This window comes from Ctenopharyngodon idella, chromosome 11, assembly GCF_019924925.1.
Source record: "Ctenopharyngodon idella isolate HZGC_01 chromosome 11, HZGC01, whole genome shotgun sequence".
NCBI classification, from domain to species: domain Eukaryota; kingdom Metazoa; phylum Chordata; class Actinopteri; order Cypriniformes; family Xenocyprididae; genus Ctenopharyngodon; species Ctenopharyngodon idella.
The window spans coordinates 9,662,232-9,683,629 of NC_067230.1; the positions used below are offsets into that span (position 1 = coordinate 9,662,232).

The 21,398-nt window shown below is 35.1% G+C and overlaps 1 protein-coding gene across 1 annotated transcript in view; it reads left to right on the forward strand.

The window, feature by feature from the left end:
• The window catches only part of nfasca (neurofascin homolog (chicken) a), a 68,287-nt gene extending 55,167 nt beyond the window's left edge, over positions 1–13,120 (forward strand). Inside the window, 6 exon segments of the mRNA XM_051913296.1 lie at positions 1,409–1,558; positions 3,113–3,241; positions 3,735–3,804; positions 5,059–5,070; positions 6,754–6,771; positions 8,823–13,120. Coding sequence (XP_051769256.1) covers positions 1,409–1,558; positions 3,113–3,241; positions 3,735–3,804; positions 5,059–5,070; positions 6,754–6,771; positions 8,823–9,051 — 608 coding nt within the window. The 3' untranslated portion in view covers positions 9,052–13,120.
• Positions 13,121–21,398: the final 8,278 nt, after the last annotated feature.

Sequence of the window (21,398 nt, forward strand, 5' to 3'; positions counted from 1 at the left end):
GAGTCAGAGAGCTCTCGGATTCCATCAAAAATATCTTAATTTGTGTTCTGAAGATGAACGAAGGTCTTGTGGGTGTGGAACGACATGAGGGTGAGTAATTAATAACAGAAATTTCATTTTTGGGTGAACTAACCCTTTAATGGACTATATTTACATTTAGTTTTTACACTTTTATCATCATCTAACGCTAACTTAAACTTTAGAAACACTAATTTAATAATTGCTAAATGTTATCTTTAGCGTTATTCTCAGAATGAATATTCAATTTTAATACTGACATAATAATTCTGTAATGCCTAAAATAGTGGATCTATTATTTTTTCCCTTTAGACAAAACAGTATAGAATTTTAATATCGGCCATTAGTAGATTATCAGCCACAACAGAGCAACATAATTAAATATAATTTTGTCATATTGTTATTAGTCAGAATTGTTATAACTGTATCCATAGTGCTTTTGCTTAGCTTAAATTAAATTTCAGAATTCCAGAGCTGTTTTGCTGGTTTTTTTTTGGCAGCTTTTCATGGTTAAATAGATGCCAGTTGGCCAGTCAAAAATCAGTATGTTCTGTTTACAAAACAAAGTTTTACATCAATTGCAGAACAAACCCTAACCAGAATGTTGGCGTAATACACAGCTTTGCAAGCATTGAAATTAAAGCTAAAGCTACAAAACAAAAGATTTAAAAGGTTTTGAATGGATAAATGGGAATTGTCTAAAATGGATAAGTACTTTCTTTTCTAGCTAGTAGCTCTTGCACCTCCAGGTCTGCACTTTCAGACACTTTAATTTAATTTAAAAATAATCAAATGGCTGCTTGCTTGCTTCAAAGGCTGTTGTATATGGCCACATTTTGGATATACAGGGTTTTGCATCAAACTCATGCCAACCCATGAGTTACATGGTGCCTGATGGTTCCTTATGAACATCGTGGAACCTCAGTGGAACATCACGTCCACCTCTTCACAATGCCTTTGGGATTTGTCTCTCCACTCCACTCCACTTCCTCAGAGATGAGATGAGGTCTATGGATAATTGAGACAAGGTGCACCTCCCTCCACTCTAGACCTGAGTTCATTATAGCAAATCCAGTGTGAGATATTAAGCGGCAACTTCACATCAAAGCTCTTAACAGGCGTCACTAAAGCATATGATGCCCCTAATACACCAGTGCCAGACTTTGATGTGTGCTGAGCAACAATATTCCAGTATTTTCGCTCCCAGCTTGCTTAAAATATTCTTTTTGTACATTCTCACTTAAGAGTGGAAGGGATGCAGCACATTTCCTCAGTTAATAAACATGACCTGCTATCTTGTGGAAGAGGCTAGTGTTTTGTGCTTAGTTTTGGTCAGTTTAGCTTCATGGGCTTGGTTTGATGGACACCTCTCTTGTGTCTCTCCTTGAAGGTAATGAGTCGATGAAAAGCATACAAGTAAACCACCAGCCTCCCATTAAGCTGGCTGGGCTGGTGGCCGGGGCCAAGTATCGGTTGCGGGTGTATTCCCATGAGCACAACTCCATCAGCAGCGACTATGTCACGTTCGAGACAGGCAGAGGTGAGGGGTAGCCAAGACACAAGGGAGGAAGAAAGGCTTCAACATGTGACCTTCTGAAGTAGATAAAACTACAACAAACTGTATTTTGTTATATTTACCAATGGGTTACTGTCACCGGTAACTTGTAGAGAAGGGCATGAGATCGATTCCCAGGGAACAATTGGGGAAAAAAAGTTTAAAAAGTGTGTAAATATTATCAACATAGTTAATGCTTGCTAAGTTATTTTGTGAGTTTATCTTTGAAGATCATTTTTTGAAGCTTCAGATGCATTATCAAACTTATTTTTCCAGCAGGATACATATGTGCCTCAGGTGGTGTGAGCAAGACGAAATCTCACAGCATTTTCTGTTAGAGCACGCTCAATAAGATATTGATCATCATGATGATAAGGATCCTTGAGCCGTGTAAATGTCATTTTAGGTGGGATGTTTTGCTCTGTGTTTTTCGGATATAGAAGATTGAGCTCATAATAATCCATAAGCCTTATTGTTTGTTCCGCTCACTGTTAGATCCCTCTGTGATTTTTCCACACAAAAAATGCCACTATTATCAGGCCATTTTAGTTGTTTTTATATATTATATTATATTATATTATATTATATTATATTATCAGATGCTCTATTAATGTCCATGGTTTTGAAACGAAGTGTTTGAGAAGCACATAAGATGTCTTGTCTGCTATAGTTAAAAAAATTAACTAATCATTTTATTCCACAAAAGGAATTAAAATGATCAAAAGTAGCAGTAAAGATATTTATAATATTATAAAACATGTCTATTTCAAATAAATGCTGCACTTTCTCAAACTTTATATTCATTAAAGAATCATTAAAAACAGATATTTACAAGGATCCTTATCATCATGATGATCAATATCTTACTGAGCATAATAATATTTCACAATAATACAGTTTTTACTGTATTTTTTGATCAAATAAGTGCAGCCTTGGTGAGCCTAAGAAACTTTTTTCAAAAATCTTAAAAACTCCAAACTTTTGAACAATAGTGTGTATCCAAAAACCTTTCAACAAAGAACTGGAAGAACACATGCAACAAGTCCACCCTCTAGAATCACTCTCTAAAATGTTTCACGAGATACAGATATTAAAAAGTGTGGTTTTTGAAAAGGAGAGTATTGGATGATGTGGTTGAACCAAGCTGCTGGCTTTACTGGGTTTCCGTTTTCATCAGATAACTCTTTATGGAGAGAGCACCCTGTGTGCTCTGATGTTATTATCAGGATGGGTAATTCAAATCCAGATCCACTCTCCGCTAATGTGTTTTTGATAAAGGATGGCTGTCAAATGACTCCTACCATGTTGCTGAAAGTCAGTGAGATTTATTAGGGTCTCCATTTGGTGTTACTGTGTTCAGCTGTTCTCTTCACTCAATAAATCATGCAGGAAGAGAACAAGGTTCTTAATGTGTAAGATGATCTGGGAGAGTTGATTTCTGCCATTCTTGCTTATGGGTATATAATGTTACGAAACTTAAACATTTTATTCTGTGCCTCTTTTTCTCTTCCCCACCTCTGTGTGTTTGCTTGTTAACAGCCTACAAGGAGACGGAAGACATCGCTACTCAGGGTTGGTTCATTGGGCTGATGTGTGCCGTGGCTTTATTGGTTCTCATCTTGCTCATTGTTTGTTTCATCAAGAGGAGTCGTGGAGGAAAATACCCAGGTAAAGTCCAGCAAATACACAAGACACGCGTGATCACTTTCCAGAAACCACTGGAATATATTAAACCAGGGTTATTTATTTATTTATGGTTACAAAAATTAAACATTTTATTCTCTTTATTATATTTTATTTATTTTATTATATATATTTCATTTTATTTATTTATTTATATTTATTTAATGCATTTATTTATATTTATTTAATTAATTAATTAATTTATTTATTTTATATATTTATTTTATTTATTGTATTTATTTTTTATTTTTTTATAATTTTATTTTTTGTAATTTTTTATTTTTTTTGTTTTTATTATATTTTATTATATTATATTTATTTAATTTAATTTTTTATTTTATTATAATTTTATTTATTTTATTTTATTTACTATGTGCATTTCTGTTAACATTAATAACCTTTAACTACAATATAAGTGTGTTATGTAAATTATCTTTCTACTGTTTTTATGTACTGCTGTTTTTTTTTTTTTTATCAGTGAGAGATAAGAAAGACCTCCCCTTAGATGCTGTTGACGCTAAAGACCAAGATGGGTCATTTGACTATCAGTAAGTTTTCACTTTCGATCACTTTTACCATAAAGATAAACAGCTATTCAGGTTCTGCTGTTTACAATATTGAACCTGTTGATGAGTCACTTTGTTTTACCTATTACAGGTCCTGAACATAGCTCTCACCCTGCAGAGGGGAAAATGTCTCTATCATCTTAAACAAATATAACAACTAACCATTTAAACCAAACAAATACTAAATAACAAATTACATAAACACCCCCAGAACATTTGTTGATGAGGCTTTTGCTTTACTTAAACAGAAAATAAGCTTGCTAGTGTGTTATGTGTCTCAGTTCACTGACCAGCAGCTGGAAACCAATGCACCAGAATCTCAGGAAACTGTGGTTTTTATCACCATCCTCCTCACCAGCATACTGTAAATGAGTCCTCCCTGTACAGTTCTACCTCTACTCTCTAAACCAGACAGATCTCATAATCTCATACCCTGCAGTCCCATAATGGCAGAAAGAAATCAGTGTGCGACTCTGAAAAGGAGCTCACACTGCCCCAACAAACACCAACATTCATCGTTACTTTAGTGTGTTACTTTAGTGTGTTACTTTAGTGTGTTACTTTAGTGTTATTTATATAGGCCTACTTTTATAGTATTTATTAATATTTTAAATTGGCTTACTTCTGATTTAGTTAACAAAAACAATGTTGGCATTTAATTGCTTTTGTCGGGATCCATTGGCATTTAAGGCAGTGTGAACCCTTACAAAACAAACAGAATTTAGTATGTCATCATTAGTTTGTTTTGAAGGTTTTTTTGTGTAAGCCCACATCTTTTAAGTTGGTGTGGATATTACAACCTGTGTACAGAGAGTAAAGGGAAGTGTCAGTGAGATTCTCCAACACTGCACCAGTGCTGAATACAGACATATCTGTAGAAGTGTACCATGGATTTATAGGTTTATTCAGTGTAATCCTCTAAGCCACTAATTGAAAAACAAGTTTGGACTAATAAAACCACTCATGTGTCTCAGCAGTTTCATGATTAACAGCTAGTTATGTGATATTAAATGATTTGCCTTTTCTCAAAGCTAATTCTTTTTAAGGAGATCAGAGACCACCGATCTTCAGTAACTGATTAGCTTAGCAATGCTAAGATCTAAGTTATACTAAGCCTTATGCAGCGGCTCTAGTACTAACTTCTCTCCATCTAACATGTGAATGATGTGGTCAACTCCATCTTCATGAACCCTTTTCTTCCCCCTCCTCTTTCAAATTGGCGGCTGGGTTGTTAAGGAACGAGAACAGGTATTTGGTTTCAGCACATCGTCTCAGCCTGAGCATGTTATTGGTTAGCCTACATGTGGATGGCAGAACAGGGTCTAAAGTTGTGTTTGAGCTCTTCAAAGGTGTTAAACTTCTTGGTCCCTCTCTTTTGGATGTAATTTAGCAATTTTTTGGAAGTTAACACACCGTGTCCTAACCAAACACAATGCGATAAAGCAACTAGTGCTAAAAGCTAGCTGTTAGTTGTGGCTAGTAACAGGATGTTTTTAGATTTGTAAATACGTTGGGATTGGCTATGATTGTATGGCATCTTGCTATGGAAGCTTGTTTCTGCCACAGAATTAAAAAAGGTAACTGTGACTTTTATCCCACAATTCTGACTTTATAACTCACATTTGTGAGTTTATATTTCAAAATTCTGACTTTATAACTCGTAATTGTGAGTTTATATTGCACAATTTTGAGAAAAGGTCTGAATTGCGCGAACTCGCAACGGTGAGGAAAAAAGTCATTTAATATTTATAAACTCGCGTTTATATCTCACAATCTTGACTTTTTTCTCAGAATTGAAAGATATAAACTTGCAGCTGTGAGTTATACATTCTGACTTGCTATATATAAACTCAAAAAAGGCAGCTTACAATTATTTTTTCTCTTTTTTTCTCACACTGGCAGGTTTATATCTCACAATTCTGAGACAAAAGTGAGACAAAACTGCAGTTCTGAAAAAATAAGTCAGAATTGTGAGATATAAACTTGCAATTGCAAGAAAAAAAGTTAGAATTGTGGGAGAAAAAGTTGCAGTTACTTTTTTTTTTTTTTATTCCGGAAACTAGCTTCCATATCTTGCAGCATTTTTGCTTTTAAAGGACAGCAAACTTGTCACATTGTGTCTGGTTAGGACAAGGTATAATCCTGTAAACATTACCTTGCACCACTTACAACAGTGCACTTATTACATGGTTCATAAAAAGCCGTTCATCTCTGAGAGTGAATTGGAATTTGTATTAAAAGCATTGGCCTGAAATAAAATGTCAAGTACTTAAGCATTTTATTACCTCTTAAAATAATTTTGTCTCTTTATTGTATATAAAAAAAAAATAATCACGATTTGTTGTTTTTTATTGTAAGGTTAATATTTTAAAAGCCAGTACTGTAAAGTCAAGGTTAAATTAATTTGCCAAAAGGGAACAAAGGTTCTTTCTCCAATGTTTAACACCCTTGAAATGTTGTTCAATGGAAAGAGCAGTACACAACATTCAGTGACAGGGTGACCATGGTCAGAAACATGCATGAAACATAAAAATGATTCTGCTTTCTTCAGAGGAAACTCAATTGAATGTAAATTTGCATGCAAGTCTATAGCAAAATGTATGGTTTTTCAGTTCGTTGAGTCTACGGTACCCTTTGGCTTACAGAATTAATAATGCACTTCCTACAATCTGAGAGGAGAGTCTGCTGGAGATCAGAGCCCTTGGGTTTTGTCAGTAATCTGTATTCAATGGGATGCCACGTCTAGAAAATAAACAAAAAGCTAACAACAGATTATTTGCTGAAGGCTGTTTATAATTATGTTCACTGCATCATTTTCTTTTTCCTCTTTGATGACACAAATGTTTTGTTTTATTCATTATTTTTTCTCACTTTTTCTCCCTTAATCATTTTTTATTCTTGGGTGTTTTCCATCCTGTTGGTCCAATGAAGGTCTCTTGAAAGGGAAAGGTATGGAAAGAGCTGCACTAATTTCACCTGCCTTTGGACGTCTCAATAATTAACTAAAGCATTTTTTGCCTTGCATTTTTGATTTTAATCGATTAATATATGTCCTTCTCCTTTAGTATTGATAAATGATTGAAAGCGTTAGACGCATAACATTTTTTTTTTTCACTAACTCATATTCTTCTATGATTTTCCAATCATTCTAAGATGATTCATAATTCATTATATACATTTTTTATAGCACCAACCCTATTAGTGAATTTATAAAAAAAAAAAAATAGGACTGCTGTAAATTAATTAATGCATTAATTTAGTGCAAAATAGAAAAATAGTATTTACTGCTAAAAATATATAGTGATATGTGTTTACATATATTAATGTTATTATTAATTAATGTTATTAAATAATTTTAAATTTTTAATTGACTGACAGCCATATTTATTTATTCATTCATCCATCCATTTGTTTTCTAAATATTCTTTTAAAAAAAAGGAGAATTAAACAAGCCCTGTTTTCACATATTCTTTCAAAAGTGATGTACAATGTGAAATACATTTCTCTCATTGAAAAAGAGTTTAACTACTCTTGGAGGTGAAAAGCAGGTGATGTTGTAAGTGTGAGGGATGATCGATTAAATCAAAAACCCATTTTCATTATTCCCTGAAATATGTTTGGTGGGGAAAAGCAAGATTTCCTGAATGTGCCTTATTGAATCTAAAGATAAATGAGTAAATGATTTTCCAGCTGTCATAGTGCATGCACAGAACCGTGTCATCTGGTAGAATCATACTACTTAAACATTTTTTATGAAACATCAATGCTTTTTTTATAGAGAGGATATATGCTGTTGGTAAAAGCGTTTTTATGACCCATGGAAATGGATAATATCATGGAGCCTGGTTGTAAACCATGTTTTGTGAGGGGACAAAGCAGTTTATTTACAATATTTCGATTTAACAGCCCATCTGTAAAACAGTTTACAACAAGGTCTGTGGATATTACATGAAATTAAACATGGACCTCTGTAATAAGTCAATGGTTTTTAAGATCTGATTAGTGTTTCTTTGTTTTCTGTTTTCCTGGTGCTTCTCGGTTGATGTAGGTACCAGCTCCTAATGCATGACACTATTACCCCCCAGCAGAGGTCTGTTTTAATATACGAGTCGCATGTGTTTGGGCATGCACAGGATGGGGGATAAAAGATCTACTTGTGATAGTGTAGAGCAATGAATCATTTATAGCCATGACATCATTTATAGAATACAAAGAGCTGAGAGTTTGTCTTTGTCTTTAGTATTTGTGGTTCTTTCACCTTGAGAGTTTTCTTTTCTCCTTGATGTTTCTCAAAAGTAAGATGCTAAATGTTTTTCTCAGCATGGTTTTGTTGGAATCATCGGAAGAAAAAGCTAAACTGTCAAGTATTACCAGCCCAAACTTTAGAATCGTAGTGTTACGGACTGCTCAGAGACTTGAGTTGATGATCCAAATGCAGCTTTCAGAGGTCAAACAATCCAAGAGAGCAACTGGGCAGAAACAGGCAAAAGGGTAATCCAGAAAACAGGCAGAGAATCAAAAAAACTAAGACACGGGAAACCAGGATAACGCTCTGAAATACAGTGTAACAACATACAAGACTTCGCCAAGACTGACAGAAAACACAGGGCTTAAATATAGCAAAGATAATGAGAATGTAATGAGTCCAAGCAAAGGGTTATGGGAAATGCAGTTCATAAAGCAGTAAAGGAGACAGAAGGAGTGCCCTCTGGTGGCTATCATAGGGACTCCAGCTGGCAGGCGTGACAGGTAGTATATAAAATAAATCATAATATGAAAAAAAAAAAAAACAATCACAACCTCTGCTATAATATAATGAAAGTATTTGTGAGTTGCTTGCATTTATTTAATCATGATACATGCCTCCTTTTGAATGGTTGTCTATGGAGAAACATGTGGTGTAGTTATGACATCTACCAGCAGGGGCTAACCGGTCTATGCTAACCAGCCGAACCTTCATCCCGTGTATGTTCTAACTCTTTTTTTCTTTCTTCCTACAGCAGCGACGAAGACAACAAACCATTGCAGGGTAGCCAAACGTCCCTTGACGGGAACGTAAAAGAGAGCGACGACAGTCTTGTGGACTATGGTGAAGGAGGGGATGGCCAGTTCAACGAAGACGGCTCCTTCATCGGCCAGTACACAGTTAAGAAGGACAAAGAGGAGACGGAAGGAAACGAGAGCTCAGAAGCCACGTCACCTGTTAATGCCATCTACTCTCTGGCATAGCACCCAGAAAAGGGCACGGTGCCCCCAGCAGGTTGGAGGGTGCCACTACACGCATAAAAATAAATATATATATATACAGAAAGAATTACGAGTATTCACATAGAACGCACTGGAGTGCATGATCCTTCTGAACAAGGTATGGGGAGCCAGCTAGAGTTCGGAAACCTTTGTTTGAGGCGTCCCCATGCCCCACACAGACTTTAGTGTGCCTTTAGGGCGACGGGGCGGACTTTTAAGCTTTCGTGTGGCTTATGCTCTTCTTTTTTTTTTATTTTGGAAATCTTTACTCTGCCCCTTCCTCCTTTTACTGTAGCTAGCATCAAAGAAATGGAGATACAAGCACCAGACCTGTGACATATCAACTGTGTGTCGACTCAACTGCAGAACGTCGGCAAATACGTTTATCATATTGATATTGCTGCAGTGAACGATCCTTTTTTTCACCGCAGATAGATTGCGTCCAAAAACATGAATTCTGTATACAGTGCTGGCACGGTTTGCTGTGCTTTATAAAACTATGCACTATGTATTATCATTATCGTGCTTTTGGGTTAATATTGGACGTTAGAATCTCATGTTTCCTTTTTTACGTTGATTTTTGCAAAGAAAAAAACATCTAGTCCTGGGTATATTCTTATATATGCCCGACTGGACTGGTCATGCTTTCATTTGCTGTTGCTCTGTTAATATCTTTTCACTGGCTGCAACTATAAAATGCCACCAATATTTATAGGCCGAGGTTAGATGGCATCACATGTAAATGAAGAAAAAAACATTATTTTGAAGCATGGTAGTATTTTAGCGCAAAGGACAATGGAGAGGTTGTAATACGAAGAGTTAAATACACAATGATATATTCATTTTTTTTAATAAGACTTGCTTTATATAGTCCTCAAAAGAGAATAATGATGATGGAATTTTCATTATTTCTTTTTTTAAATCAGCTTGGTGATGAGTTCGGTGTCTGAATAAGTTTATTCAAGGAGTCTGAAAAAAGTTTGGGGTGCATCAATACATCACTGGGTTGTCATTTGAGGATTTCTAGACATGAATAGCTCAATATAGCCACTGAGTACAGTAAAGAGAAGTGTAAATATTGTTTGGGGTTGATCCAGTGTTCGTTCACGGCTGAGACACTGCCCTGAAGACATGCCACTGTAACTCTAGTGCCACTCACGGTGGTTAGTTTGTTGTACTCACACATTACTACCATTCATTTATCTTCTGCACAACTACGTACTTATTGTAAGGTTCAAAAGTCTGAGGCCACATTGAAAATCACCTAATTTATGTATTTAAAGTCTACATGAAATCAAAATTCTTATTTTTTATGGACTATTGCCGTGTTTATTATAAATGATTTATCTGTGCACATAATTTTTTTTTAATTCATGTGCCTTTTTGTAATCAATCAATTCCCAATTGACAAAATCAAGTCCCGCTCTACTTTTTTTTTTTTTTTCATTCAAAGTTGTTTCAGTCAGATATACGTCACGATTGGGAAGAAAAGACGTTTGCAACTTTCATGCTGACTTTAAGATTTAATTAAATGTTAAGCAAACATTTATTAATTTGAAATGGTGAGTGAGTCTCTTATGATACTTTAACAGATGGAAGATTCACTTCTGGATCCAAAGAGCATCTTGTCTCTTTTGAATAATCTCAAATCATGCTGGAGAACATGATCATCTGTTTTTACACAAACTAGTTGAGTTCATGCAGCTGTAATTAAAGCAAAAGTGAAACAAAGCAAATGTTAAGATATTCTGAAAGTTTGGGGGCTCTATCATACACCCGGCACAATGCAGAAGCAGCCGCGATGCAAGTGTTTTTTGCTAGTTTCAGCCCGACGCAGTTATCATTTTCACTTCCTGTGCCACGTTGTTTAAATAGCAAATGCATTTGCCCCCATTTGTCCGCCCATGGGCGTGCTGGTCTGAAAACGAGGTGTGTTCAGGCGCATTGTTGGCGTGTTGCTATTTTGAGGCAACTGAAATAGACTGTGCCATTGACCAACAAAAATCTGGTCTAAAGTCAATGGCACAATATTTTTTTGTTATTTAAAGAGTGCGTTAGTAGTATGCGCCTATAGGCGCACATAGACTCTGCTTATTACACACACAGGGATGCGCAGCAGCACACAAACATGCCAAATATTAAAAATAAAAGGATTACAATGTAAAGGATTATTATTGTGTGCATAAAAATGCTTTGGTGGAATCCGGCTTGTCCCGTAGGTGGTCTGTTTGCGTGCTTTCAGCAGATCCATTTCCACGCACCGGGCACGCCGACCATTTTAAACTAGCAAAAGTGGATTCGGACACACCCTAAGTGTACTTGCGCCGTGCGATTTAGACCATGTGCTTAGATCATTAAAATAGGGCCCAAAATGTTTTGCTGGTAATATCAAAATAACGTTAATGCATTTTCACTATAGTGAGCTCAAACTTTTGGACCCCTCAACATATCTTGATTTTATTTATAAAAAAAATAATAGGGACTAATATATTAATAATTTATTGCTGACTGCACAACAGCTATTTGGAGTCTGAGCTGTGATTTTAGCACATTGTGAAAGCTTCTTTGTGTAATGTAGGATGAAAACATACTTCAGAGGTCAAGGATCATGTTTGTGGCAATGTAAAATAATGAAATGTGATGTCACCATTAAAGGGAGTATGTCTTATTTGTTAATTGTGCTGCTCTTTTTAGTATTAATGTCATTTCACTGCTATTGTGTTAATATATTAGAATTTATTTAATGTAATTTCTACATAACATAAAATGGAAATATTGTGTATTTATTTTTCTCAAATAAGGCCTTGGTCATCATGTAAATATCAATTTTTTGAGCAGGTTTACTGTGTTACAGTAAGTAAATAATTCATAATAAAAAATGCTTTTTGGTGCATCCCAAAATGGAAGACTCCATGCACAGATTTGGATTTGCGTTCAGCCAGTGGTCTTGGGTAGTCGAATGAGACTTGGTTTTGTGTCTTCTCGTTTTAATTGTATTTAAGTGACATTGTTTGTCACTCATTACGTCTCAATTTTGCCTGGCTGACACCGTTAATAACGATGTAAATAGCAAATGCTGTAGAGTTGTACCATTGTAGCATTCTGCACTGAGGATGATACCTTTTTGTAAACAACATTTGAATTGTGTTATGCAAGAGAAAATGGTTTGTCTTTTCTTGTTCATGTATTACTGCACCACAGGCTCCCATAATGCCTTTCACCTGTGACACGGCCCAGGGCTGAATATCAGGTCGTAACTTCCTGATTGGGATGTGATGTCCTATACGATGCCTTCGCAGCAAAGAAATACGTGTTAATGAAATTCATTGGATCCATCAGATATGCTTTCTCTCCAGTATACCTCAAAGCAGTACTCTCCTCGTTTGTCTTTCGCTGTTGTTTTCTGCACAGTAGGCCTAGTCTACCAGCTTTTGTTCAAGCAAGTAGGGACTTACATGCACAGATAACTCTTTAGACGACACGTTGTGGTGTGTTCACAGACTGTAGACAGTCTAACAGTTTAACATCAAGGCAATTCAAAGTCGGCTTGACCCTATTTTGTCCAACCTTGCCTTGAACTTCTGCAGCCACTTTTATCGTCTTCGCAGATTGTTCCCCCCGTCCATTGTAGGGTTGTAGTGGACTGGCGATGTTCACAAAATATATACAATTATATATTTGTTGGTATATTGCTTATTCTGTCTTTCTCCCAATGTCAGATCATTTGTGTACTTATTGACTGGTAACATCCATAATCTAGTATCCATAAAACAGAGGACAATAATTGCCACAGCTGTTCCCGTGACACATTTGATTTTTAAATTCAGCAAAACCATACATATGTTTACTATTATTATTGTATTTTTAGCCATTTGTGCATCAGATCAACTTTTTTAAATTGCTTATGCAGGTTAACAGTGTTTTTTTTCTGTAAATCTGGCCATAGAAATCATTATTGTTCACCATGTATGCGTGTATGACGAGATGCTGCAACTTAATCTGCTCGAGACGCCTTTCTTTATAGTAAAGCTGTGTCATTTTCTCAACCTTCTGATCTGTCCTTGCCTCTGATTACTAATAGTTCATCCACTTCTTAACACCTAATATTTTGGTCTGTGAACTTTATACAACTATTCAACTGTTTGGATCGACATCATAATGCTTTTTAAATTCCAGTTCAGTTCCTGAATTTTAATAACGTAGCAAACAGGATGCAGACTTCTATATTAAATATTAAAATTTAATTAAATTCAAAGAAAAATACCAAATATACCAAAAATTGTTGATGGAAATAACATCACAACATTTATTTCCATCATCAGGTTTTGATCAAGATCTTGTATTGACAATGCAAGAGGTGAGAACTCTTTAAAGTCTACTCCAGCACATCCCAGAGACTTTCAATGAATTTAAGGTCTGGACTCAGAGATGCCAATTCATGTGTGAAAATGATTCTTCATGCTCCCTACTAAGCATTCTCTCACAATTTGAGCCTGATTGGCTTTGCCATCCTTGAATATGGCCATAATACGTCTTCCTAAAAGGTTGTTTAAAAGAAATGCTACACACTCCATCAATTAGGGTTCAAAGAACTTTTCCCAAACATATAACATGCTAGAAACATAATAATCACAGCAATAATGATCCAATAATAGACTCTTAAGCATTAAATCCAAACAGCAATATATATCTTCTAAATGTGTATATAGGTGCATTCACGCCATGCTGAAATTATCTTAATTTTGAGGTTTAAACTTGTAAAAAGCATTCACATCCTTGTAGAGCTTGAAATTACAGCTTTTAAGATGGGACTTTTCTTAGAGCTTCTACTTGTACCACGTGACCGCTGTACCACCTGACCACTGCAGATTCATTTAGGCGTTGATAGTGTCGCCATAGAAATGCATAATTCCCAGTAGGAGGATGTGAACAGCTCCGAATAAAACATCATATGTTGTCATCCTGAGCCTACGGTAATTACAACAGGGCGTGAAAGAAAAAAAAAAAAAAAATATATATATATATATATATATATATATATTTGAGGGGTCTGTAGTGAGTAGTGAGTATACTGTGATTTTTGCTTTTTTCCCTCTCAGCCTCATACTCCCGTCCCAGAGCGACACCCCATAAGCACCACCACATTAATGTATAGTATGCATCTGATAAGCTACATGTAATTGAGAGCATTCTGAAACAATGCTTATGTGTGTGTTATCAAAATGTCAATTTATTATAAACAACACAAGACTTTAAAAGCCAATGACATTTACTGCTGGAGAGACTGGACTGATTTTCTACTATTTAGTGTCAATCACCATCTAATTCAGCCAGTTAAGATCTACATTTAGCCTTAGATATTATATGAATATGGTCCCTGGAGCATAGGTTTTATCAGCTGGCAATTTTCAATGCACATTTAATAGTGCAAGTTGCAACTATTATTAACAATAATGGAAAGATGAGGCTTATCAGTACGTCACATGTTCACCCTTGGACTCCGTTTTGCACCATTTCCTGCCAGTCTGTCATCATAGTTATGCATTTCAATTCACAAGCTTGCAATTTGAGTCAATATGAGTTATTTTGGATACTGTATATCAGGTACAGTACATGACAAATTTTCTCAAGAAAAAAAAAATCTCTCAACTAATGCTGTATAATACACATGGGAATCAGCTGGTACTACTTTAATTTTGAAGGTTAAAATGAACCAATTTGTATACAAACTTAAATTACACTAAAGGAATGTTTTTATAATAATAAAGTTATAATAGGCCTACTAACTTTAAAATTATTTCTACTCCAATTTGTTTTTTTAAATATAAACATTTAAATGGTGGCTGTCAACTTTATGGATTTATTCAAACATGCATATGCTATTGAAGAACATAAAAAAATATAATTAATATGTAATATGGTGCATATATTTAGCTAAATGCTCCTCTCTAGAGTTAATTTTTCTAGCTGACCAATGAGTTTATGGTCACTAAATATGTTTCACGTCAAAGAGTGCCAAATCCGTATCCTCGCGCTTTTTTAAGTGGATATACGGAAATCCTTGGCCTTTCCTAGTGGGTATACATCACGTAGACTACACCACTGGGGGGATCCCCCTAGGGAGAAATCACGCAATTGCGTGCTTTGTGTTGTGGGTAAACACGCTACTGTATATGTAAGCAATAAGGTACAAGAGACTGTGCTGTATCGTGAATAAGTCATGGCTGAAGGGCGTTGTTAGGCACGACATGAAGCGTTATAAAATGGTTACCACAAAATACAAATATTAAAGCCAAAAATATGTATCAATGCAACTTTCATGAAGTAAACTTTCACTATATAAAGCCTTCTTTCCGCGATCAGCAACAGAAGTTACATTATTACGCCATTAGACTGTCTTTATGAGTGTGTCAGTCAGTAACGAAGACTTTTATATTGAAAAGACTGAATTGTTTTGAAAACGGAACAAGACGCAACTGACAAATGCTTTGACTAGCGCTGTCAGTCACGGGAAAACCCCTTAACTGTTAAAATGACAAGATAATACATCAGACTTTAAACATATTTTTTATTATGAACATAGGACTGACCTGAAGGAAAATGCTAAATCTGAATGCAGGTACTAAATAATAAATAATCTCTTTCTCACAATACTCTTCTACATAATTCAGTAAGCTTCAATGAACAATATCAATTGAGAACATACAGTTTATGTTGCTAAGAGTGGCTGCTAAGGGTGTTGTGTAGTGATACACAGAACCATTGGGTGAAGCGGTCATTGTCGTGTTTTATCGTGATTAAAACACAGCTATTGACCAATCAGAATCAAGGAAAGGAACTAACCGTTATATATATATATATATATATATATATATATATATATATATATATATAAACCTAGACGCGAAATGTGAACCTTAAAGGACCTATTAGCCTGCGCCATCTAGAGTTTCATGACAGAACTTTGTATGTATGTATATATATACATACATACAAAGTATGTAGATTTAGGTATAGTGTATAGGTTAAGGGATCTACAATATGGTCATGCAGATTAAGGCATTACATGTGCTTTATAAGTATTAATAAACTGCCAATATGCTAGTAAAATTTGTGCTGTTAAGCAACTAGTTATTCCAGTGATACCTCTGTATATATAAACCAAACCTTTAATATAATACACATATTTTATAAATTTTTGGAGGATCACTTACTTTCTAATGGTTTTCAAAATGGCAACAAACTAAAGTAGGCCTAAAAGATTGAAACAAAACACCTGAAGTTATCTATTCTACTGAAGTTATTTAAAGTGAGCATCACAATCACTGTCTTTCATTTTCATGGTAGGCTAACACTATTAAAAACAATGTAGATCTCCATTTATCATTCTCTACTGTAAGCGGCCCCTGGTTACACACTACATTTCACTGAGCCACAGCTCACTCCATTGATTTTGTTCATATCCAGATGACCACAATGACTTCCACAGCTTAATGTAGCTGATACAACTTCTCTCTTTTACTCAGATGGCAGGAGGCACAAAAAAACCACTGGTGAAATTAATAACAGGCCTGTGACGATAAATCTGTTGTGGATCCAGGAAAGAGTGCACCTCAGACATATTTTATTTAGGAGAGATGAATACATTTTGCCTTGACCCCCCTGAGACTGGTAAATATTAATGCCCTCTGCCTTCCGCCGTCTGAGAGAAAAGCCAGGCCTTTTAAACACCTGTCACATATATCTCTCACAGACACCATTAGCTAAAATATCAATGGCCAGAGCTTCAAGCCACCTTTCAGTACTAGATAGGATTCTGTAATTACTTCTTTAAATAAATGGGTTTAAGTTACTCTCTTAATGTAGGTGCATTGACAAAGTGCAGTCGAGTGATTCATGTGAAAGTGGCGCAACATTAACCTGAAATTGGTTTTAATTAAATCAAATTTAATTATTGAGTAATTAAATGTTAGCTAAACAGATTTTTGTTCAGGTTTATGCAGTTTGGTGTGAGCTTCCCTTTAGAATCATTGTAGCCCATTTGATAGCTTCAGAAACCCCAAAAAGATGCTCATAATCTTCCATCCTTGAACCCTAAGAGAGATATCAAAAGATAATGAGGATGATTTGATTAAACACGGGCAGATGCTCCTGTGGTACAAACTCATGCCAGTCGTCACATTTCAACCTGTCCGGATCATTCAGTCTGGTTTAATCATTCAGAGTACCCTGCATTTCAAGTCACTTAATTTAGTTTTCCCTCCATCAAGGAGCTAGACTTCAGATACCATGGCCAAAAACCTGATTGATTCATTTTGCCAATGCAGGTCATGTTGTGGCATAGTGTGCAATATTTTAGAAAGTCTGATAATGAAATTAAAACCATGATTCAGTTTAATTTGCATTGCAAACAGACAAGTGAACTTTTGAGCAAGAAGATCTTCACCACACAAAATATTTTTAAGCAACAAGAAGCACCTAAATACTCCTATCGCATCAAAATGCATTAAAAAAAAATTTAAGTACACATGCTAAAATTTAGGGTTATTATACTAAAACTATTAAAAATTTATTTATTTATTTATTTATTTATTTATTTATTTACTTGAATCAAACTAACACCAGCAAATACAAAAATAAATAAATCATTTTTATTTCATTCATTTTAGTGTTAACAAATAACAAACACTAACAAACATGAAAATAAATAAATAAATAAATAAATAAATATCAATTAATTTACCCATAATAACTTAATTAAAAAAACAAACAAACAAAAAAAACAATAATTTAAATAAATATTTTTATGTATGTACTTTACATATAGGCCTATAAGTATACTTTACATATACACATATTCTTAGGATTTGATCTGCACATGTATGCAAGTCGTGTAAATACTCTAATCTGTTAACATGGGCATCAAAATAAAACGTGTTGTGAAACAGACCTAACACTTACTTATACTGAACACTTAGCTTTGAGCTCATCCATGTTCCTGATGCTTTAGTGAGCCCATTTGTGTTTATTGATTATTCTGTGAACCATATTTTACATGACATCAGGCTAACTGTCCACTCTGTAAACTGCAAACATTAGCTCTTTGGGTCTTTATAAGGGCAATAAAATCACCAATAACTCTGTTCTGCAAAGTCAACCACTTCGAAGACAACAGTTGTTAAATCTGCTTGTAATTATATTAGCAAAGAATGTTGTAGCAGGTAAGGCTGGATTTAATTGTGTCATTCTCCTTTAAAAACACCAGTTGGGATGAGGAGTTAGTCAGTGTCCAGCCATGTCTCACAGCCACCTGCAACTTCAAAGGTAAAGACAGAAAGACTGTCCAGTCTCATCTGCCATTTTTTTTTTTTTGCCCAGCTCTTTGCTCTCTGGCAGAGTCAGTGGGGTACTGAGACCACAGAGTTTCGCTGAGAGCTAAGCAGCTTGATGTCCGTCATCAAAGTTACGCATTATGATTTGTCAACTGTGCCATTAGCTTGGGGTTTTAATAAATGTTGAGTTTAGGGTCAGATGCAAGCAAAAGGAGTGGTACTGTTCTTTTCATCCACATCATTTGCATTGGAAAAATGGAAATATTAAACAAATAGTTTATTTTATGTACCATTCAAAAGTTTGGGGTCAATAGATTTTTGTTAAGAAATTAATACTTTTATTCAGCAAGGATGCATTTAATTAATCAAAACTGACAATAAAGGCATTTATATTGTTACAAAAGATTTCTATTTCAAATAAATGCTGTTCTTTTGAACTTTCTAGTCATCAAGGAATCCTGGAACAAATGTATTACGGTTTACACAAAAATATTAAGCTGCACAACTTTTTTTCAACATTGATAATAATAATAAATGTTTGAGCACCAAATCAGCATATTAGAATGATTTCTGAAGAATCATGTCATACTGAAAACATGATAAAAATTCAGCTTTGCTATCAGAAAAAAAAAGTGTGTATATATATATATATATATATATATATATATATATATTATATAAAATAGTTATTTTAAATATTACTCTTTTTACTGTATTTTTCATCAAATAATTGCAGCCATGGTGAGTGTAAGGGACTTCTTTCATAAACATTCATTAACTCCAGACTTTTGAATGGTAAAGAATTCCATTTTTTTAGAACAGTTAAATGTTTCGCATTTAATATTGGCAAATTTATATATATATAGTAATTGAATATTTTAAATGAATATAGAGTGAATTTTTACTTTTAATGTCAAAAAGTAGTCCAATTTATCTGAATTCACCCGTTTTATAGAAATAACGAGCCGTTTATTAACAACATGTACATTTTGATTTTTTTTTTTTTTTGTACTTTGAAATTTAAGGTTTTATCTAAATGTTTTAATCCTAAAAGTGCCTTCAGTCCTAATTTGCAGTAGCCTATAAAGATTCATTCCATCATTACAAAATTCCACAGTTGCTTGCAATGTGCTCATAACATTCCCATATACATGGTAAGACAATGAGTCTAAAAAGTATATGTGTCTGATGACACATTCTGTACACAACACATCATAAGTGCCAGTCATCAGTCAAAGCCCCTCCTACTCTGATGACATCATTCAGCATACACTTCAGTTCATCTTAACTGTCCAAATGACTGATCACTTAAATGCATATGGAAAAGTAATGCCAGCTCTTCTAATAAGAATGTCAGACTACAGAAATGAGGTAAGGGTCACACAGTCACTCTGTGGAGCTATTAGCATTTTTCGGTGTCACAGAAAAACAAATAGGCCTACTGGTGGTTGCTGCTGTGTCTGGTTTGTCCTCTACACTAGAAAGGCTATAAACATGCCTTGTTCTCCAACCCTTTCCTTCTGTCTCTCTCAAAAACATGACCAATATTGATCCTCGCTGATGGACGTACAGCTGTCTGTCAGGTGACATCTGTTCCAGACTCTACGGCCTGTAATAGTGTTCAATCTCTGAGAGTGCACCATACGCAATCAGTCATTCTCCAGTCCACTAAATTAAATCCCTTCTTTTGTGTGTGTGTTTATTGTGTTTGTATGACATTCATCAAACACTATGTCACTTTAGATATATCCACTACACATATGGGTCAATGACGTCACTGTCATCTTTTTTGTCCGGATCTAAAGATACATTAAGAATGCAATTCAAACAGACAATGACTTCTTTGATGTATCTTCAATGCATTTGTGAGAGAAATGGGTCAAACCAACTTTTTTCAACCAAGTACTTTGGAATTGTCTTTTTTAATATTATTCATTAAGAACGTAAATATATATATATATATACACAACAAAGAGTTTGTTTTACAACAATTGTATTTCTTAGACTTTTCTATGGTGTTTTTTTATTATTATTATTTCTACTTTCTACCACGAGTAAACAATCAAATCATCATTTTTCCACCTTCATGTACATAAACAAAGGAGAATAAATAAAGAAATTAGGAAGCTGCCAGAGATTCCAGTGATACTATGTTGTGATAAATGCACCTTTCTACCTTTCAACATTAATCAGGGACATGTGACATTTGTCACCCACTGATCATTTATCAAGGAGGAAAAACAAAAAGCAGCCGTGAGTAATCTTATTACCATTCATTTGTCAAACGGGCCTGGTCTGAACGTCAGGCGGCACTCTGTGCTTAAAAGGTACAGCTTCCATCACTCATCAAGCTCTCAATAATTAATGTCACTTACGACATCTGACCACAGAGCAGTAGACCAATACAACGCTAATGACATGCATGGTGGAAAGGTGTTTTCCGAATTTCCGTCCTTCTGTCTGTCCATCCAAACATCCATCCTTTCAAATCCATGTCTGTGGTGGGAAGTGGGAGAAGGGGGGGGTTTCTGGTCCCTGAGGCCAAATGAAAGCAGATCAGACTGAACAGCCCCAGCTGGCACAATGGGTGGATGCCACTGGAAGTCAATTAGCTCACATGTCACAGAGACACACCTCCCTCCCCCTTTCTTCACTTGTCCGATTCTTGACAGTGTGGTGCCATGGGTGCCTTCGCCACTGAGCATGAAGAAATGAAGAGTAACTAATCACCCCACTGAAGGGAAGGGGGTCTAAAATAAATACATATGCTATTAATAATTCATTTAGGGTCCTCAAAGTCAGAGATATTAATCTTTCAAATACGCATTTCATTACTTCTGCTGTCATCTGGTGTTTTCTATGTCAGCAGATAATTGGGTTTTCTGATGTGAGCCACTGTCATTTATTTCTACCTGTTTCATTTTTAAACTGCACATTAAATTCTTTTAATTATTTTCTGTGTAAATTATTTTTATAGACTGTAACAAAATGTAGGCA